A 23,119-nucleotide genomic window follows, 5' to 3' on the forward strand; every position below is an offset into this window, starting at 1 on the left:
TTCATCCTGTCTCTTAGGCTCTTTAAAGCTGCTATGTGACATATGGATTTAAATTAAGTATTTCTAAAAAGTGCTCAAATGACTTAATAAGATCCTTGAGACTGCCCAAGATGCCTTGGGGATTGGTTAACCCAGAACTAGAGATTATGGTTTTACACTGCCATGACATTTGGCATCATGTCTTGAATATAAGAGAAAACAGATGAAAAAATAGACTTAAAAATATTATTCTTTGAATAATAGATGAAAACCTGCTGGTTTATTTATTTACTTTTAATGATGAAATTTAAGAACAATTTTGGAAATGTTACTGCTTTAGAAAAAATAAAGTGGACTACCATTTATAGTGGATTTAAATGCTAATCAAATTTACAACCCAAAGTCATTCTGAAAAATACAGAAAGTTACACTCTGACAAACTGCTGACTTTAACAAAATAATGACCTACTTATATACTTAAGCTTGTGATTATAAGGTGGGTGATCAGAGCTAATACTTTACGCATTCATACCCTTTAATGAAGACAGGTGGCTGATTTTAACATACTCAATGGTAGAAAAAGGCAGAGTATTACAGGCAAAAAAAGAGCATGCAGGGAAGGACACATTCAACACTCTTTAGTAGGTAAAAATACACTAGCTTAAACCAACTAAAGGCCAATTAAAAAAACACTGTATAACTTCACCTACATAAACCAATAAAAATTACAGCAATAGTTTAGGTAATTCAAGACTAAAAGCAGACAATAAAAACTTGTTTACATTGTTTTATTTATTTTATTTTTGCTTTTTAGGGCTGCACCTGAGGCATATGGAGGTTTTCAGGCTAGGGGTCAAATTGGAGCTACAGCTGTTGGCCTACACCACAGCCACAGCAATGCAGGATCTGAGCTGCATCTGTGACCTATACCACAGCTCACGGCAACTCCAGATCCTTAACCCACTGAGTGAGGCGAGGGATCGAACCCACAACCTAATGGTTCCCAGTCAGATTTGTTTCACCTGCACCATGATGGGAACTCCTTGTTTACTTTTAAAAATGGAATTTCAGGGTAAAATTCATTTAAGCCAAATAATGATAATGACTAATGACTCTAACTTTTTTTCAAGAAGGCTTTAACTTATAAAACCTAGCATAAATGTCTACATTTCAGTTAGCTTTTTTTTTTTTTTTTGGCCAAGCCCAAGGCATGTAGAAGTTCCTAGGCCAGGGATTGAATCCATGCCACAGCTGTAACAAGAGCCACAGCAGTGACAATGCTGGCTGGATCCTTAGCCCCCAAGCCACGAAGGAACTCCATTTCAGTTAGTTTTTAATTAAATGTGTAAAAGAACATGATTTAACTTAATAGTCGGGAGTTATATTTCATATACCATCCATCAAAAGGATCCTGAAATTTCTCTACCTCAATAATAATGATAACAGCAAGCCCTTCTTAAATGAACTCCCCAATAAGAAGGTAAGAGGAGCGAACTCTCTCTAGTTGTCCTCACCTGTTGCAGAATTGCTCCGAGGGAGTTCTTGTCTTTCTGATTGACACCATCTTTCTGCAGTCGAGCCAGGAGCTCAGGTTTCTTGTAGGCCTTCAGTGCCAGTAAGTGAATCACCCTGTCCCTATATGGCCGCTGAGAAACACTGCTGCTGCCGTGTGTCTTTCGAATTGTATTTGCAGGGTTCATGGGGGTTGACCTTTTCCTCTCAGGCACTGCATCTGAAACAGCTTGAGGTGCTTTCCGAATTTGCACTCTTTTCCCTAAAGTCCAGTAGAAATGACATTGTTTCAAATTTGTGGGTAATAATATAATGAGCATCTCAATTTCCATAACTCTGATTTAGGTAACTCTTAGTTTCTAGAAGGAATAAAGTCCTCATATTTCAGTTTTTACTTAAAAAAGATATGCAAAAGAAAGCACTCTGAATAAACAGTCTAAAATATGGATTTGGATTTTTTTTTTTTTTTTTTTTGGTTTACAGGGCCACAGGTGCACAGGGGATCCCAGGCTAGGGGTCATATTGGAGCTACAGCTGCTGGCCTACACCATAGCCACAGCAATGTGGGATCCTTTACCCACTAAGCAGGGGCAGGGATCGAAAACCCACATGCTCATGGATACCAGTCAGGTTTGTTACCACTGAGCCACAACAGGAACTCCTGGACTTGGAATTTTTCTTTTTTTTTCCTGTCTTTTTGTTGTTGTTGTTGTTGCTATTTCTTGGGCCGCTCCCGCGGCATATGGAGGTTCCCAGGCTAGGGGTCCAATCGGAGCTGTAGCCACCGGCCTATGCCAGAGCCACAGCAACTCGGGATCCGAGCCGCGTATGCAACCTACACCACAGCTCACGGCAACACCGGATCGTTAACCCACTGAGCAAGGGCAGGGACCGAACCCGCAACCTCATGGTTCCTAGTCGGATTCGTTAACCACTGCGCCACGACGGGAACTCCTGGACTTGGAATTTTTGATGGAATTTACTGGAATAAATATGCATTATGGAAGTATTTTAGCCAGTTAACTACACATGGATAAATTAGTGACATACACCATACCAACACACTGGAAATTTTAAGGTTGTAGGCACTTGATGTTAAATGGAAATAATTTCCATGCTCACCTGTGCTATTTACAGAAATCTACATACTGTATGTCATTTCTTTGGCAGACATGAATACAGCAATCCTGTGAAATGTGAGAAATACCTATCTCACTAAGGACACATTCTTGGTTTTCAGTCATTATCTTAATTTCACAGATTCAGAATCCACAAAGAGGGGAGTCAGGCATAATTTGGGGTCAACATCCTCCAGAGTACCCACGAATGATTCTTCTTCAACAGACCATAACAAACTTTAGGAGTCAAAAAGCAAAAATAAATAAACAAAACCAACCAAGCAACGATACAATCTCAGAGGGCCAGAGAAGCAGATCTTTCCTCTGCAGTACTGAGGCTATACAGGTGAGTTAGAGGAATGGAAAGTGCATTTCTGCACAAGTCAGGGCCATTCAGATAAGTAACCCACTCTCTGCTGAAACTTAACAATGACAAGTATTTGGAAAGTGATTATTTCTAGAAAATACTGTGGGCTGTTAGTGACCTGCCTACTGTGTGGATGTGTGAAGCCATCAGGACAAGGCCGGCCACTGACAACACCTGGTACCCATTCCTTTCTGAAGAAACAGAAATTGAAATGAAACTGTATTAGACCCTTACTTTATGACTTCTGAGGTGGAATCTCATAGTTTATTACTGAAGCCTCCAACTCTATGCCCACTGGTTAAAGAGGGGGAAGAATTGGTAATGACATACATTGATGAGCAACTGCATCAGGGAGAAGACTAGCCACTAGAAACAACGGATAAGTAAGAGCAGTCTCTTAAGTACTGGGGTCTTGGGTGAAAAGAGCTTTAATGGGGCAGGAACTTTATTGAATGGTAGAGTTCTGCCCATGCTGGGTTCCTGAGGCCTGGCCAGAGGAGCTGTTTGTTTGATACAATCCTACCTAGGGTAAAGGAGAAAGCATGATCTCCCTGGCTCTAATATTTCTTTACTGTCTAGTCTTAACCAAACCAATTCTAAATATCAGATCAAAATACTGGACAGTAAAGGAACTCAACATTAAAGGATCACTGCCCAGTGGTAAGAAATGGTATTAAGTTACAATTAGAGTTTTGGAGATAGATTTAGATCTGTATTTTTCTTCATTTGGAGACTACTATTTAGATCAAGGTCAGTTGGGCAGAGAACTAATATTTAATTTGCACCAGTTATGGGGTGGAGGGGGGCACTGTGTTAAGTCTCACAGTAACCTGATGAGGTAGGCAGGCCTTGGTCCCATTTCAAAGATGAGCAAACTAAGGTTTCAGTGGGAGAAGTTCAAATGGCAAAGTGCTCACTTAGCATATGGAAGTTCTGCAATTAATACCCAAGTTTTCCTACTTGTTCTTCTTTGTTGGAAAGGTTTTATGAACAAATGCCTAATGACTGTCTTTGCTTCATGTTAGGCGGTAAGCTTCCTGTAGGCAGGGTTGTGGCTGTTTTGTCTATCAGCAGATCTCAAACCAGATTTTGATGACTCACAAAATGAAATGACGAGCAAAGCAAAGTGTCAAAGTGAATGACAGCAAGAGAACAGGCAGACGGCAGAGGAGCAGAATCAGGGTGGCCTGTCCTGTATTTTCCCACATCCCCAGGCTGCCAGAGTCTGGAGACATATTGAAATGTGTCTAACGTGGCGAAGGCAAACCTTCCAATTTACCACTTCTTAGTTGCAATGGTGGTTAGCAGACAGTACTATTCCTGGAAATTTTAATAGGAATTTGTGGAAAGAAAGAATAGAGTTAGGGTCACAAAAGTTTAGGAAACGCTAAAATTTCATACTCCCTTTCTCCTTGAAACCTGTTTAACTGCCACTTCTCCAAACTAAACTGACTGTGGAGGCCTCCCCAACACCCTTCTCTGGGGAGGGGATGGGCAGAGAATGGTTTTTAGCTAAGCTCATACACATCATGCCTAGCCATTTATAGGTCGCAGACACAGCTCGAATCTCACATTGCTGTGGCTGTGGCACAGGCCGGCAGCTACAGCTCCGATTTGACCCCCTAGCCTGGGAACTTCTATATGCTGTGGGTGTGGCCCTAAAAAAAAAAAAAAAAAAAAAGAGGAAAGCAGTACTACCACTATGTCCCAGGCTGCCCTACCTCTTCTGTAGGTCTGACCACCTCTGATCCTCCATTTTAGGAGAGTACTAGGTCTCCGGAGTTCACTTCTCCCTGAAGCGGACATAGGACAGACAAATAAGGGAGTTCACCTTGCTCTTAAGAGGGTCTAAGTATGATATATGACAGGAAATTAGATGTGGTCAGGGATATGATAGTGCTGGAGTCTTACTGGGGCCTAATGCTGAGCTGTTATCAGTCCATGAATCTTCTGGCCCCAAACTCTTACTTCACCTTTACCTCATTTTAAACAGCCAGTTATTCTTTCAAATGATGAGAAGAATCCAGCCACACTGGGCCACAGAGTTTTATGCAAAGGTGACTTGCTTCCTGCCTCCCCATCAATTTGTGCCTATTCAACCAGGAAAGAGTCCTCTGGTTTAAGGTAAGGAAGGGTACAAATGAAGAAAACCAAGTCCCATAAACAGAGAACTGAGATGCTAAAGGGAAAAAAAAGTAGAGCAGGAAAATGTCAAGTTCAAAGTGGGCAGAAGAAAAGCTTTATTTTTATTTTTTACATTTGCTTTAGAAAAGCCCTTTTAATAAAACCCATGGGAGAATCTAATTCTCTTCCCAGACCCAACTGCTAATCAATTCCCTGGGCTCCTTTTATAAACAGCAGCAGTGGGTCCGACAGAGTTGGGTAATCTGGGACTATATCTGAACCATTGTTTCATAACAAGAAGCTAGAAGGAGTCCTCTTCTAGCTTCTTCATTTAACATGCGATGGTAAAAGTACTTAACCTTTCATCTAATGGCTCTGGTGAATAATCTGAAAGGCAGATGTTAAAACAGACCATCAGAAAGAGAGCAGGGACCACAGTGGTCTTCGGCAGTTGTTTTTCTGTTCTCTGAAACCTAACCAGAAACCCTGGCAACCCTGACCCGAGAGTTTAAAAACACTGGCAGGACCTTGATGATGGTGTGACTCTGTCATGGTTAAGTACATAATCCGCTGCGGTGGAATCCATTTCCACTATTTAGCATTTGTGATCAAAAGGCTTACTATCAAAACATATATATACAAAAGTCACAGAATGTTAGAACGACAAAGGACCTTAGATGTTATCTAAATTCAAAGACATTTAATATTTGAGAAAATTAAGGTCTCCAGATATTAAATGATTTGTTCCAGGTCACTTAAACATGTACTAACTCATCAAAAATAAGGATGATGGGGCAGTTGGAAAACTGGAAAAAGGAGACTAGAAATGAGGTTGATTGGGTTATTTTATATACCTGCATAAATATTAGCATGTTTACAAATTTACAATTCATTTAATCTCTATAAGTCAGTGAACAGATTTAGGATACTGGTAAACTAGAAGTGATTTTTTTTTCTTTTAAACAAAGGGAAAGGATTATAACACAACAGTGCTCATCATTGATATAAATGGCATGACTAGAAGTGGAAACATTACTGAAGAATAACAATGTTTTCTAGGTTAAAGCTTCTCCTGACCCTCTCCAGGAAAAATACTCTTTTTTTTTTTTTTTTTTTCCCCAGCCCACTAGAGGGTTGCAGAAGCTCGCACTTCTGGGTGCCTAGGCTGGTTAACCCCTAGGTACACAGTCTTCCTTCCCTTAAACTGGGCTTGTGCCCTAACTCAACTGTCAGGGGCCTGGCATGATGCCACCACAACCCCACAGTGAGACTATCATTATTCCCATTTGTCCTCCACCCAGGCTGCTGTTATTAAAAGAAACTTTGTTCTGCAGGGGCTTGTAGGCTGGCAAAGGGGAGCTTTTGGTATCATTTTATGTGATACATTCAATTATGAATGAAAGAGATATCTCCTATTATGAAAAAAACAACTTGTTAATGAGGCCAAATTTATATCATCTGCCATTTGCTGATACCAGCAACATGATATGTAGGAGAGGTAGTCATAACCTACCTCTTAGGATAACTGTGAGATTTAGGTAAGTAATGACATGTAAAGTGCTAACCAGTGCCTTATGCCCAGAAAACACTCAGTAAGTGCTGAGTAATATTAGTTTTAAAGGGTGATTGACTAACATTTTAAAGAACCGAATGAGTCAGTTTTGAGAACTGAAAAAAGTAGGATACAAATTGAGCTGCCTAGAAAGAAACATGGTAAAGGCCTGGCAGTGGATAAAGTTGAAAGAAAAAAGATCAAAACATGCCATAACAAGAGCAAAAAATAAAAATAAAAAACAAACACCAGAAAAGCCAGTCAGGATATTTAGTCTTTTGCTCTACTGTATTCAGAACTGATCAGACCTTTCTTAAGAGTGGCATATGCAGTTCTGAATGCTGAGGTGAAGAACTGGAGGCAGTCCAGAGGAGAGCAATAAAAATAATTAGAGGGTTGGGATACAGGCCATATTAAGAAAAGTTAAAAGGAGCTGGGGTTATTTGACCTACAGAATAAAAGGATGAGGAGGTTAACGACAAGATTTAAGACGAGAGAAGAACACTGTGCTGTGATGTGCGTAGCCCAGGGCACTAAGGACATAGCACAGAGAAGGCTCAACAGAGCTCTTGGCTGGCAGTGGCAGAGATGACTGCAGGGCTCTTCAAGGGACACATATGTATGCTGATCTTCTTTTTATTTTTGTTTTTTTGCTTTTTAGGGCTGCACTTACCGCATATGGAAGTTCCCAGGCGAGGGGTCAAATCAGAGCTGCAGTTGCCAGCCTGCGCCACGGCAACAGCAACGCGGGAACTGAGCTGTGTCTGCAACCTATACCACAGTTCATGGCAATGCTGGATCCTTAACCCACTGAGCAAGGGCAGGGATTGAACCCACATCCTCATGCATAATATTCGGGTTTGTGACCCACTGAGCCATAATGGGAACTCCCTGTGTGCTCTTCTTAAAAAGGGTAGATGTAATCTAGTTCAGATTTAAATTTAGATAACCTCAAATTCTATGTAGTCACTCATATATAATAATATACTATATATACAATATATATATATGTGTATATATATATATATATAAATTATTTGTAGTGCCAATAAGGAACCCTGCAAATTCTACAGTTCCCATACCATTAGGGAATTTATGTATGGCCTCTGTGATACTGGGTATTGTTGAGAAGTGTGTCGTAAGCTGCAAATGAACTGTACCAATCTTAACGAACAAAAACTCATGAACATAGGGGACACCCAAGGGTCTTTTAATGGAAAAGTATAGTGATCATCACTGATTTTCAAACTTGGGAGTAAATCAGGGTAATAGTTTTCAACTAGTCATACTGAGTGGAAAAAACATCATTTTGATGCCTTGAGTCTTCTACTTCTTTGTCAAACATACCAATTTGTCTCACTGTTTATAAACCGGTGGTATTGTACAGAGTTAAAAAACACTTTCAAAGCAACAGGGACAGCAAGTTCCTAACTTGCACTTAAATTTAAGATCTTGCACATTTTAAAAACAACTGGAGGTTTAGCCTAGTAAAGTTAAATTAAGTTACTTGTGAGAAGAAAGAATAAAGAAAGGAGGTTGGAAGTTGTTACTTCATTCAGCAGGAAGGAGAAGATGAAAAATCTCATTGGTAGAAATTTACTGGGCAGGGAACTGGGCCCTGTGGGTACAAATACCTGGGGAAGCCATGAATTGTTGTTAAACCAAACTAAATGTATCTAAGCTAAGCACCAAGTCCCAGGAGCAATGGCTCTGTTCCAAAGAAATACTTATTAAAGATACTTGTGGAGCTTCTCAAAGATGAATGTATCGTAGCTGGGCCAGCAATGGGAAAATACAGAAGTAGGATTATACCAAACCATGAAAAGATGTTGATTAAAGGATCTGGTTATTCAAGACACCGTTTTTGTGAGCACTTAAGATTTTAAATTAATATCCTTTCATCATTTACTATCCAGTGACTTGTATTATTAAACTGACCAAAGCCTTACCAGTAGTTCATTCTCACTCTGGATAATTCTATTAGTGTTAATAGTCACTGTGAATGCCTCTTTAAAATTGGCAGGGTCACTGCTCATAAAGGAGAGATCATTTTGGCTGGCCTGGTCTTACTTCCCTTCGATCTGATGGGGATTTGAGTGAGCTGATGATAAAGATGATGGTGGTGGGGCAGAGTCTTAATTAATGGATAGATGAGGATCCATAACAGAGATGACATCACAGCTGAGGTACCAAAGAGGCATCACCCTAATAGTTTGCTATAAGCACATTTTATACTTTTGCAATAAAAATTCCTTGTTGTGCAAAGATCCTTTGAAATTCTACTAATAGAAAACTCATAGGTTCTACTAATAGATTTTACCAGAAAAATAACACTACAGAAGTGCAATATGAGAACCATACTGTCCACCACTGAAATTATATCATCCAGTAGCAAAGAAAACACTATGGTACCATTATTACAATCTCACATAGTAAAGTAACTTGACCAGATCCCAGTACTGTTAAGTAATAAATAGGCAACAGAGGATTCAGGATTTATGAAATAAGTAAAACTTTTCAATCTGTTTAGTTTATCAGCAGTATGAAAAGAACAAACGGCTTTTGACCATGATTTTCAAAATGTTCTGAAAACTAATTTCTGTGCTTTAAGTTAATATTACCGATATTTACCTACAGTGATCTTGAATTATTCCAACCAATGAGCAAGAAGAAGATATCTATACAAACCTACATATGGTCCACCGGGTTTGATAACTTTTGTGCTTCGGTTGCGGGATTCCTCCTCTGCCTGGGTCATTCTTTCTCGTGTCATTTGATACGAGTCATTTGTTGCACACACTGTAATTTTATCTTGTATAAATCCCAGGCAATTGAGCTGGGAAGCTCCAGAGCTGTTAAGTAAGATGGTGGCTTATTAGAGATGTCCCCTCATTTGCACAATAAAGGCAAGCAAGAATTGTATAATCCTAAAATCAGCAGCTTTAACAACTTTGCAATTCAGAATAACTAATATTACAAGTAAATTTTAAATAAGTAAAGCTTATTTAAAAATTTTTGTGTTTCCCTTCTTCATTTCATGTCACGTGTTTTTGCTTTTCCATATTCTAGATAGAATGGGTGAAATGAGCTCTCAGAGACCAGATCCATGAAATTTTGGAAAAAAAAAAAATCACTATTTGCAATGAAGACCAGAATCTTAATGGGCATGGTAGTTCTACTTTGATTTTTTTTAAAGAATTATCTAACAATGATGTGAGAATTGTTAAAAGTTTACTTTTAATGGAAACATAATATGCATGTTTTAGAACTGACTAGGTGAAATAGACCCACCATAAAGCTTTTTATTTTTAATAAGATATTAATTTTAAGACTAAAATATTGCCAAAATCATAGTTTAATTTATTATTATTTGCCCAAATACCTTAAAACATTTTAACTTTATATTTACCATTTTGTTAAATCTCTATAATATGATCTGTGTTGATATAGCAAATACTGAAAAAATACTGGACAATATATTTTTGCGGAAACATTAAAAAAAAAAACCCTTTAAATAATCATGAATACTAACACTGGTCAGGAAGAGAGCTTTGTGTTCAAAGTATTATGCCAATATTAGGGGATTCTGGTGACAGTTTTATTAGTATTTTAAAAAGAAAATTATTATGGCCTTAAAACAGACTAGAATATGGAAGTAATGAAAATGTCACCACAGCTCTGATACTATATTTCTAAACTTAATTGGAAGTAGTCTTGTTATGATGCTAAGAAATAAAGGTTGATAAAAATTTTATAAATTCCTAATAACTGTACAGATGCTATTTTAAAAAAATCAGTTTGTTCATCTCATAAATATTTATTGGGCAGAGACTGTGTGCCAGGCAATGTGTGAGGTACACAGGCTATGACAAAGACAGATGTGGTCCCTCCTTCAAGGAGCTATCTAGTGAGTTTCAAGGATGAGAACACTGGAAATTACAATGCAGTGTGGCAAATGCCAGGGAGCAGGGACCCCCAGGAAGGTACTTCACCTGGACCTGTGGGCAAGGCAAAGGCTTCTTAGAGGAAGTGATTATCGGGCTGATCTAGAGGGAGGGTTAGACAAGAAGGAAGGACAGAAGAAAGCGATAACCAATGTGTGCAGGCCCAGAGGGAGCAAGAAGGTTTTCAGTGACCAAAGAGAGCTGGAAAGGACAATTAGAGGTGAGGCTGAAAAGAGGGTACAAGAAGTGCATTACATAGGGATTTGGAGGTCATGGTATGGATTTTGGACTTTATTCCAAGAGGAAAAGAGACTGAAAACAGGAGAGAGAAATCTCACTTATACTGCAGAAAGATCAGTCTGGATGAAGAACAGATTGGGAGGAAGGGGGCACTCTTGTGTGAGCAGGAGACCAGTTAGGAGACTATCGAAGGATTACAAGCAAGAAGGGTAGGGCAGTGTGAAGGCACAACAGTAAATAGATTCCAGAGATAGTGATGAGGCAGAATTGACTCTGGCAGGATTTGATTGGCGATTGCCATTAGCCATAGTGGGAGAGAGGTCGTGGTTGTCCTGGGGGAGTAGTAGTGGTGGTAGGGTTATTAGGTATGTTGGAGTTGCCATTTATTGAGACACTGGAGTAGAGCTGGGAGAGAGTAAGTAAATGAATTAAGTCAGTGTTGGACATGGTGACTTTGAAGAATTGAGGAGCAGTCTCAGGAAGGAATAGACTGTGAATAATACAGATATTTAAAATAATCGATAAAAAGATGAAAAGACCACAGGAGATTAAAAAGGTACAGCCAAAGAGGTAGCAATATTGGTATTATGCCAATACAGGGGATTTCAGAAAAGCAGTGTGCCATAGAAGCCATGGGAACAGAATGCTTCAATCAGAGAATGGTCCACAGTGGGAAATGCTGGCAACAAGTCCAGAATAATAGGAACCAATAAGCATCCACTGGGTTCACGGGCAAGGAGGTCAAGGCCCGCTGCAGGTAGCATGTTCCTGTGGAATGGTGGGGACTAAAGCCAGACTTTGGGTCCAGAAGTGAGTGAAAGGGAGGTAGTTTCTATTTTCTTTTTTAATGAGGCAAACCTGAGCATGTATGAATGCTGAAAAACCAGTGAAAGGAGGGAAGGAAGGAGGGAGGAAGGTTTAACCCTCAGGAGAAGTGAGACGGAGAAGAGTATGAAGAAAAGAATGCGGTAAAGACTGCATTATGAAGGTCTAGGGGCAGGAATTTCAACATTTCCCCCTATTATTTACTAGTTTACCTGGTAAGAATAAGCTGAACCTACTGCCAATCATGATCAAGTTAGAGTTTACACCACCCAAGGTCAAGAAACAAATCTTTGCATGAAAACAAAATAGAGCTATAAACTCTGTGGGCAAGAAGGTCCTATCCAGAGTTCTCCACTTATCCCTTTTCAACTGAGTTACCTTAAAAGTTTAAATACTTTGACATAAATGTATACTTTGACATAAACATCCTTATAGTCTTCCTCTAGCCTAACTCACTGTTTTTCATGCTTGAGTGTGTATTACTTAACAGGGCTGATGCCCCAAATCATGTATTTTCACTAGGCCTGTGAATGGGCAGATTTAAGGAAATTTTGAAAGGTAATTTTGACTGTGGGATTTCCTCCAGTTTACATATAAGAAAAGTGAGGACCAAGGAGATTGAAAAAGAAAGATAAGAAAGGAGCCTAGTTATTAGGTATTTTTTGAACATCTTATCTCCATAAGATGATCAGCCAGCCCTGTAAGACTGAAAAAAAGGTGTAAGAGAGCCCCTGCTTTTGAGGAGCATGCACAACTGCCGGGAGAGACAAGATCAATGGAAAATAAAAATCAAATTGACTAGAAAAGGTGGAGCCAGATTATAAAAAGGTTTGCTTGTCAAGTCGAGACCTGGAAGTTTGAATGCTTTTGTTTTTATAGTGGCAAATTTCACTTTATATTCATACCACACTTGGATCATACTAGTGCATTTGTACCAATTTTATCACAATAACTGTTTCTTTTCTGTTGTTGCATCATGTATAGTTTTGTAAAGTGACCTTAAATTCTCCAAATAAGCAAGGTAGAAATAAACACAGGGTATTTATGATGTAAGGGAGAACCCATACTACCTATGATAATAGGATTGGTTTTGAAGAGGGGGATTAAGTCCCTTAATAAAATTCCTAATGGGACATAGTTCAATTTAATGTCAAAATGTTCTCCCTATAATAAAATAATTCTCTGAAGACAAGTATTATAGGAGACAGCACAATGCAAAATCAGTATGCTCTGTGCTGTGTAAAGAACAATGGACTGGAAGTTAGGAGAACTCAGTTCTTATTCAGCCCAGTCACTAACTAACCAGCTATGTAATTGTGGATAAATCACTTGTGAGGTGAAGGAGTTGAACTACACAATCACCTAGGACTCTTTTACTTGGTAATTCTTTAACTATTACAATGCTATCCTATAGAACTTTCTGTAGCTGTGAAAATGTCCTCTATTTGTGCGGTCCACTATGTTAGCCACTAGCCATGTGGTTATTGAGCCTGTAAAATGTGGTTAGTATGAGTGAAGAACTATATTTCATTTTTATCAACTGAAATGTAAATAGCCGCATGTGGCCAGTGGCCATCGCAATGAACAGTGCAGAAAAGTCTATATTATCCATAACATATGCAATTTATGCCAAAAAGTGTAAGTTTGGAGGTGGGCAAGTTTTAGAAAACAAAAGTAATTTATACTCAAGGAAAATGGCAGATTAAGATAAGGCAAAAAGTTATTTAGTCACCTTTAATGGGAGGAGAACTTTAGAACTCTTTCAGTGAGGTGTCTTATTTTGTGTCTCTGCCTCCCATGCTCACTTGGAACACAGCTTTCCCCTCCTCCCCCACACAGCAAGTGCTCACACAGTTTCAAGTACTGCACAGATGAGAAGATAGGGATGGACGGCCGGGGAACTCTGGGCCAATGTCCATGTTTCTCAGGACGCTGGGGGCTCTAAGGCCTTGTCTTTATCTACAGGCAGAACAAACTCCCCCTATTCAAGGGGCCCATTCTTTAATCAGAAACAACCACAGCAAAGAAGAGTGAAACAAGTAGATTATTGTTTACAGAGGACCTAAGTAGATAAGGGTTTCATGGGTAACCTGGGCTGTGGGTGTGTGTTCTTATCTTCCTCCCTCCTCTTTTTTTTTTTTTTTAATCACAAGTGATTGCTATATTGGAGTTGATTTTTTTTTAGTTTCCACTCTGCTGCTGAATAAAGCTTTTTAAAAAAGTTATTATTATATTTTTTTGGCGGAGCCTGCAGCATGCAGGAGTTCTGGGGCCAGGGATTGAACTGGCCCCACAGCAGTGTCAACACCTGACCATTAACCTGCTAGGCCACTGGGGAACTGCATGAACAAGCTTAAAAAAAAAAAAAAAAAATCTATCTTAAAACAAGCCTTGCACAGGGAAAGAGGAAAGGGATATACAAGATACACAGATGTTTTCCTCCTTTATCCATGAGCATAAGCCTTGAGGATACTATAAAGCACTCTTATTAATATTCAGTGACAAAAACAAAACAAAAAACACCCTCTTAAACTTGTGTTTAATTAGAACAAACAAAATGGACCATGTTTTATAGGTACAAAATCTGTACCTTAAAAATTCTTCAAGGATACAAATCTTAACATTTTTGTGACTGCATCCCACAGTGACAAATACATTATTTCTAGCACATAGTATGTGCTCAATAGTTCTCAAATAAACAAATGAGCTCTGCAATTCAAGTCAATAAATAGTTATGGAATGAATACTAACTATGGATTTTATTGTTTAATTAAAAAAGTAACCTCCAAGAAAAATTATTTTCCCTTTAGCATACCTTGAAACACACTTACCTGGAGAAGGTTTGCTGGATGCAGTCAAAGCTGCCCTGAGGGTTGTCTTTACCCACATTTGATAAATAGAAGTTAAAGGTATGCACTTCATTGGGGGGATCATTTTTAGGAATTTTGACAAGCTAAAAGAGGGGGGAAAGAGAGAAACACCTCAAGTTATAAATTTGCTATAGAATGATCTGATAACTGACTTCACCATTTTTCAAGAGACATTCATTCTTACCCAGGCCCTCTTGAGCATTTAAATTTGCAGCACTTAAATTACCAAATAATTCAAGGAATCTGACAAATATGTCTATATCTCACCATGTTCTTATTTCCATTTTCTACCCTAAAGTGTCAGTAATCATGTTGGCTCAGTAATTAGTTTATAAGAGGAACCCTCTTTTCAAACTAGCTATTGGTTACAGTTCATATGGAAGAACTTATTATAAAAAGGTCTTCATTTTTTGAGATACACAGGTTCTGTCTTTGGCTACATGACCCCCTGCTAAATAGCTTCCAGATATTCAGATGGTCTCTGAGATAGTCCATATCCCAATCTTTTGCTGTCTTATTACATCAAATTTTAATTTTGCTTCTTTGAGAATAACTAGCAGCATAAGGTGAATGCCATAATTATATTCACACCAAAATGCAGCTGGATGCCCTGTGATTCCCTTACTCATCCTCATGTTGACAGAACAAGGTCAGCAGCCTACAGAGAGGATTCTGCAGAGCACTCCAAGGCCAAGCCCTAGGCAACGCTATGAAACAGGCAGATGTTGTCTATGCTCTTGCTCAAGGCCTGGCTTCTCTACTAGAAGAGAAGCCCCATAAGCAAAGGGATAGGGTTTCTCTAAATTACTGAGCCTCTATACCGGGCACATTTTACTAGCACATGATAGGAGCTTAGTGAACATCTATGAATAAATAACTGGAAATTTCTTTCAACTGCTCCACCCTTTCCAGCTTCCCTTGGGCTGACAGAGGCCACCATGGTGTTAGGTGATAATTATGAATACTATTCATTGGAAGGAATATAAAATATGACTTCCTGCTCTCCAGCTTCCAAATACAAGGTTTTGGCAATTTAGTAGACAAGTAGGGAGGGAGAAAGTGTTTTGTAATTCTTTCTTCTCCCCTAAATTTGCTCTTTCCATCACTGGAAGATTAAGACTAAGAGCTAACTGGCTGCCAGATAAAGATAGATGTGTATATCACACTCATGAATGTGCTAATAAGCATAAGCATGTAAAACCTCTGCTTGGCCCTGCAGGACATCCTGCAGCTCTGACTTGCTCACTCTAAGAGTCCTAATCTTTTATCTAGAGAAAGTAATTTAAAGCCACCAATTCCATCCCACACCTCTCTCCGTAAAAGAGTGAAGAATGCTAAGAAGGGGAGTTCCCGTCGTGGTGCAGTAGTTAACGAATCCGACTAGGAACCATGAGGTTGCGGGTTCGGTCCCTGCCCTTGCTCAGTGGGTTAACGGTCTGGCGTTGCCGTGAGCTATGGTGTAGGTTGCAGACGCGGCTGGATCCCGCCGTTGCTGTGGCTCTGGCGTAGGCCGGTGGCTACAGCTCCGAATCAACCCCTAGCCTGGGAACCTCCATATGCCGCGGGAGCGGCCCAAGAAATAGCAACAACAACAACAACAATAACAACAGCAACAACAACAACAACAACAAAAAGACAAAAAAAGAATGCTAAGAAGGGAGACAGTGTGCAGTGCTGGCACATAGTAGACAGATATGCAATAAATGTTTGCTGAAGGAATGAACAAACAAGAAGAAGTCAAACATAAACATCTTTTCAAAGGAGATTCATTCAGAAGAACCATGTAGAACTTGAGAGGCTAAATTTCACCAAACATATTACTAAATATTAGATATTAGTAATGGAGGGATAAATTCATCCCTCCATGGCATGAATTTAAAACTATCTTTGAATTCCTATTTTTTAATATTAGTTCTAACTGCTAGAGTAGTTCTAATAGCTAGAGAAACAAGCTTGTACATTTATGATCTACTCTATAAATTATGTCCTTTGGGGATCCTAAAGTTACTCTTTTATTTCCCCAGATTTCCCCTAGTTCTAAAATGCTGCAACTTTGTGAACAAGTCTTAATTTACTCTGTAAGTATCCATCAGGCTGTCTTATTGGGCATGCAAACTTAACACCTAGTCAGCAACATACATTGGTGATATAAAATGAAATAATTTACTTCTTAATCCTATATACGGGAGAGTAGGAGCCAAAGGAATGCTTATGTGAGATGCAAGGGAACATCTAGTCTGTCTGCAGGCTGGAATAACAGCACTCACTGCCTGCTGCTTTTGTTTTTATGATAATAGCAAGGCTCCACTAACAGAGAAGGGATGTGCACCACAGCTGAAAGCTTCCCAAAACCCTAGGACAGGAGGTGGACAGGTAAGGAGGGTGTGAACACCATCTTCATATCTTTAAAATGTCAAAAGCTTAAATAACAGGTCTATAGATTGAGTGTATTTAATTCTGAAGGAGATGGTACAAATTAGATACAAATTTTCTTTGTATTAATATCTAAATGTACTCTTCAGAATAAAATATATATACAAAAAAACACTTATGTTTATAGCTGGTAAATCTGTCTAACAGTTTGGCTCTTTGGGCAATAAAGCCTTAATGGAAAGGGCAGGTAGTGTATGACAATTAGGGCAGGCAGGAGGGGATTCAGAACTAACCTATGGGGACTCAGAGTGGATCAGAGCCTGTGCGATGACGATGACTGAGGACCATAGCTAAGGGAGGATCAGTCATTGTCTAGTCAGACTAGCCGTTTCGGAGACTAGACTTTCAGAGGTAACTCACCACTCCTCTCTCTGATATACAGGAACCTATTCTACAGCTTGTCTAGATAGTAAAATAGGAATCTTTCTTTTCTTCTAGAATGGTTACAAAGCATTTTCTTGTAAGTTGGCCTTTGCCTTTATGGAATATGATGAGGGGGAGAAGAAATGAAATGACTGTTATCAGCTTCTGGAGACTGGGCTAACCAGAGCATGGGAAAAGAAATCCTGAGATCTGATTTAGAGACAATCTTGGAAGACTGTTCCTTTGTAGGATAGGAACTTTATCCGTTTTAATTATAATACTTTGAGATTTTCCTATACATCAATGGGAATACATTTATATTTAGGGACCCATGGTCTAGCTGAAATTTTTAGCTAAATGCCTTAAGAATGAAATATTATTTTAGAAGTATCAAACACTATTTGATTCCAAACAGTTTCTTATTCATGATGAGGAATATAAAAAATAGAAAAATATACTACTATAATCTGGGCAACTGGAAAAGTAGATTTTAATTTTCATTCCAAATATGAGAGGCTGAAAATCAAAGAGTTACCACAACCCTCCTCCCTAACTCCAGTTTGTCTTTGATAAAAAAGCTATGGAGACAAAGTTTTAAGAAACTTTCAGACATTTATAATTAACATAAACACTGTATACCAAGATGTGTAAGTGGAAGCTTCTAATTATTCTGAGACACAAGTTTAGGCATGTGGCACTGGAATACTTTCTGAAAGGTCATTTCAACAAGTCACAAACCTCCTATTTACAGAAGGATGTAGGGCAGAAGTGCAGTGTGCACACTGCTGCAAATTTCTCATACAGGCATGCCAACATCTGCTTCAGACCCACTGGTACTTTTGCTGCAGAGGTTTCTTCACTGGATTGAGGTTCATAAAAGATTAAAAATAGGACTATCAAGGTTTATTTTTTTCACTTATTTAAAATGAATGCTTTGTTCTCTAGTGGGTATTACAAATGAGTTAAACTTACAGAAACTTTTGACAGAAATATATAAATTTGTTTTTTCTTTCAATTCCATAAGTTTTAATATTCAGCCTTTTCTACTAAGGCGATTGCAAATTGCTCAATGAAATGTTCATGACCCAGCAATACCACTGTTTGATATGACAACTCTTGATCCTTAAAGCAGATCCATAGTGCTAGCAGAGCCTTTGAGACCTTCTAATTAAATTTCTCCATTTTACAGATTTGGAACAGAGAAAGGCTAGGTGACTTGCTCAAGGTTACAATTCTGTTTAAAACTGTAACCCCTGTACTCCTGACCTCCCAATGCTGGCTCTGTGTTTGTCTAAAACACTTAGTAACTGTACTACTTACAAATTTTGTTTATTGTCTTTCTCCCCTGATTAGAATATAATCCTTAGCAGGACAGAGGCTTTTGCCTGGTTTGTTCCCTATGTTGCCAGCATCTTGAATAGTGTGTGGCATAAAGTATTCACACTATAAATTTCTGTTAAATGAATAAAAATGGTGACTAAAGCCTCACCCAGGACTAGAACTGAAGTGTCTGCATTCTATACACCAATATTTACAAAGCATGTTGAAAAGTTTCCTTTTAAAGGGGGTTCTCAAATTTGGGAAATGGCAGATTAAACAAAGTCATTTACTTTGCTATAGGTTCTTTCATACTGAATAGTGTTTTTCCAATTTTTTATGACCTCAGAACCCACTTCCCTTCATTCCTACAGTATCTCAGGGGGCTGGCTTGTGTCTTAATATTATTTGACTAATATATCTATTATTGTACTGTGTATAAACTATAAATCTGGTTTGGATATAAAAGTTACTATAAACACTTAAACATTAAAATTGTCTGTTGTTCTTAAATCCTTTTCCTGACTCTTCATGATTCTGTGACTTCCTAACAATCTAGAACATTTGTTTTAGCTGGATAAATGTATTTGCATGTACTGTTCAGTTTCCAGACGTTAGGGGCAGAATAAACCTAGAATCAGAACAGAAAATAGAAACCTCAACCTGAAACCCACAAGTCCTATTTTTCAAACTAGAGCTGCAGTTATGACTTTAGGCCTAACATTATGGGTTTAGGGAGGGGGAAAAAAAAAGCCTCTCAGGTCAGTCCAGATGTCGAAACCAATGCTGAGGGGGGTGTGGGGGCAGGGTGGGAAGGGCCTCTTTCACTGGCAATAGAAAAAGTTAAGTATTAGAGAAATCAGTAAGATATAAATATTCCTACTGACAAGGAACGGCAGGGAGTGGAGAGGATCCCACATATATTATAAACATCTGAAATTTCCACATGATAGAGGCTTTACTGAGAGCAGAGCAAAATGCTAAATTTATCTGCACTGAGGGAAATATTGGTAGTTATCCAAAAAACTCAGGCCATATACCAATTAATATGAATAATTCAGAACAAAGTAAGTCCATTTATTTCCTTGCATTCTTCTTCTTTAGCAAGATGTACTAAGGAAAAAAGTAAAATAGTCTTTTCTCTTTATTTCTTCATATAGCTCCTTAAAACCAGTGTTAGAACTTCTTAAAAAGTTCTCGATCAAAAGGTATAATAGGTGAATACCAAGCTATCTTGGTTTGGTTACTTCCATGGGATACAGTCTTATTAGAAAAGTCATTCCTTTGAACTGCATTCTCATCCCTAATGTATTCTTTTACTTATGGTTGTTTTGGGGAAAACATCATTGATGTCAATATTTCAAAACTAATTTTAACTCATTAAAAGTAAGCAAGCAATAACATCTACAGTAGTAAAGTGCTAATTTTTAAAAATTAAAAACACCTGAGTTGATATGTAACTGAACCTGAAAAAAAAACAGTCTTGGGTAATTTTTGGCTCTCTTAACATGGTTTCTCTTTAATATGAAACCAGCCTTCTGAATGTTGGTATATCCGTAAGATGACAATGATTGATTTGTTCATTTAATTCATTTATTTCATAAATATTAGCTGACTGCCTACTTGTCAGACACTATTCTAGGTTTCTGTGACACATTAATGAATAAAACCACAAAGATCCCTGCCATCGTAGCACACATGTACAGAAATTCAGGAGTGAGATGATAAGGGCTTTGACCAGGAGATTGGGAGAAGTGGGGGGATTCTGGACATATTTTGCAGGTAGAGGCAGAAGGATTCCTAGACATACTGACTGTGAGGAATGAAAGTGAGAGAGAAATCAAGGATGACGCCAAGGCATTTTCCCCTGGAAAAATGCAGTTGTTTGGGAGTGTGTGTGTGCACATACGCATGTGTGTGTTTAAATGTGCATTTATTCTTGAATATAATGATGACAACCTTAATGTAAATGAATACTATTAGCTAAGTGCACTAAAATACAACTGACCAATGCTGGTTTCACCAGCTAAAAAGGGGTTTCAAGGTGAGTTTTGTTATGACTCATTTTGCAGCTTCATGGCCAAAAATTATTTATAAGGGCCCAGGTGGCTGGGTGTAGCTGGTTGGTAGCTGAGTATTTCCAGGAAAAAAGGGGGGGATGACAGTTAGTGGCAGGGGAAAGATGCAAATAGCAGATACTAGAGGGCAGGGAACACTTATAGAGGCTATAGAGCATGAGAGAACAGAAAATCTGTATTTAAAAAATGCCTGCAAAATTGAGCTAAACGCCAAAGGAGCTTTTAGAAGAAAAGTGAGAGAACCACCAAGAGAATCTGAGAAGCTTGTCCAAAGTTCATGGCTGGGACAAATCCACAAGACTTTCTTTGGTGGCAAAAACTGTTCAGTTCTCTAACTCTTATCCCAAAACTGCTTTTCATTTTCATTTTATTAATCAGTCCCTTTAGAAATTTAACTATATTCCGCCATATCGATGTCAATAGAAAAAGATTCTCATGCTATGTCTATATCTCCCAGTTAATAAACTACATTCATCTACTTTACTGAGGTTATTGGCATCTTGGGGAGTCAACCTTGACTCTTCCCTCTCCCATACCACCCCACCTCCCTCAGCATCCAGAAAATCACTAGCCCCAAATTTTACTTTCCAAATCATCTCTCAAATGTATGTTCACATCTCCTTCCTTTGTTTTGGCTCAATATCACCTTTTGCTTGGACATCTTGTGTTCTGGTCTCCACTTTTGTCCACCCTTGATCCCATCCTCTAATTATTCAGCTATCAAAACTAGTTTCATAAAATGCCAATCTGACCAGGTCAATCCCAAGCATCATTATTTCTTTGTGGCTCCCTACTACTGATTGACTATATAATCTAAGCTCCTTAATAGGACATATGTGGTTCCTTCCCAGTAGACCTGGGCCTCACTCTCTGCCTTGTATTTGATGTTCCCACTTCTTGTCTTGGCTTGTGCCACTTATCCTTTATTTAACACTCAGCTCAGGAGCCCTTCCCTTCCCCAGTGAGATGGGTTCCCTTTGCTGTCCTCACAGCCCCTTGGGCTCACCTCTACTGCAGCCTTCACCGTACTGCATGCTACGTACTTGTTTATGTGTCTTCTTCCCCACTAGATCATGAGTTCTTGGGAGGCAGGGGCCATGGTTTTATTTTCATACATATCTTGAACATGATAGACAACCTAATAAATTATTTGTTGGATTCATCTGAATAAACTTGGGATTGGATTAAACTCACTCCGAAGAAGACTTACACCAGGAAAACTAAAAATTAGAGAGATATCTGAATCATATCATTTAAGAGTCTGTGGAGGAGATACCATTGTGGTTCAGTGGGTTAAGAGCCTGACTAGCATCCATAAAGATTCAGGTTTGATGCTTGGCCTTGCTCACTGGGTTAAGGACCTGGTGTGGCTGCAAACTGTGGCATGGGTTGCAGATGAGACTTGGATCTTGCATTGCTATGGCTGTGCTGTAGGCCAGCAGCTGCAGCTCCAACTGGACCCTTACCCCAAGAACTTTCATATGCTGCAGGTATGGCCCTTAAAAAGAAAAAAACAAACAAACAGAAAAGAGTCTGTGGAAAACAAGGGCTCTCCAGAGCAAGCAGAAATAAATAACAGAATGAAAGGAAGAAAAAAAAATCCCTAACAGCAGGTGCCATGTGGTATATACCTCAGGATAAGCAAGTTTCTTACCTCCTTTTGCTCTATTTAGCCCCCAAACCTAGGCCAAATGGTTGCCTAGATCTGTGGAACTTATTTATTTATTTGTTTTTTAGGGTCGCACTGCAGCACATGAAAATTTCCAGGCTAAGGGTTGAATTGGAGCTGCAGTTGCCAGCCTATACCATGGGCACAGCAACTAAGGATCCGAGCTGCGTCTGTGACCTACACCACATCTCACAGCAACCCCAGATCCTTAACCCACAAAGTGAGGCCAGGGATTGAATTTGCATCGTCATGGATTCTAGTCAGGTTTGTTACCGCTGAGTGATAGTGGGAACTCCATGTAGAACTTAAATTTATGTTATACATTTTTTTTTAAAAGTACCTTCATCTTTATTAAAATACTCACAGAATACGCTGGCCTTACCAAATTCCATTTGAAAATATGATCCAGCATCTCTAAAACCACTTTACATTTTAAAGGACTTCAGAAAACCACACCAAATATTTCTAAACTTAGTAATTCTGGTCAATTAGGAAGCAGAATTTTGTTTAAAAAAAAGTTTGTTTCTCGGAAACAAAGCCCAAACCTGAATTCTATAAGAAAAAAAAAATCTCAAATATGAATGTCACTTTCCAAATTTATTGTTAATCTTCTCTCCTTGTTCTTCTGCATTCTTGGGGAAAGCTCTTTGTAATAGGTCAGGAGGAACTGCTAGTGAAACGTGGGTGGGAAGAGAAATCATGTATGGCAGTCAGCAACAGTTGCGTAA

The 23,119-nt window shown here is 38.8% G+C and overlaps 1 protein-coding gene across 1 annotated transcript in view; it reads right to left on the bottom strand.

Moving 5' to 3' along the window:
* ELL2 (elongation factor for RNA polymerase II 2) overlaps positions 1-23,119 on the bottom strand; it is a 73,815-nt gene that overhangs the window by 19,435 nt on the left and 31,261 nt on the right. Inside the window, exons 3-5 of the mRNA XM_047778321.1 lie at positions 14,493-14,614; positions 9,341-9,504; positions 1,494-1,753 (exon numbers count right to left, since the gene is read on the bottom strand). Of these exons, the coding sequence (XP_047634277.1) occupies positions 1,494-1,753; positions 9,341-9,504; positions 14,493-14,614 (546 nt within the window). The remainder of the gene's footprint in view (positions 1-1,493; positions 1,754-9,340; positions 9,505-14,492; positions 14,615-23,119) is intronic.

The sequence above is a fragment of the Phacochoerus africanus genome, chromosome 4 (assembly GCF_016906955.1).
Source record: "Phacochoerus africanus isolate WHEZ1 chromosome 4, ROS_Pafr_v1, whole genome shotgun sequence".
NCBI lineage: Eukaryota > Metazoa > Chordata > Mammalia > Artiodactyla > Suidae > Phacochoerus > Phacochoerus africanus.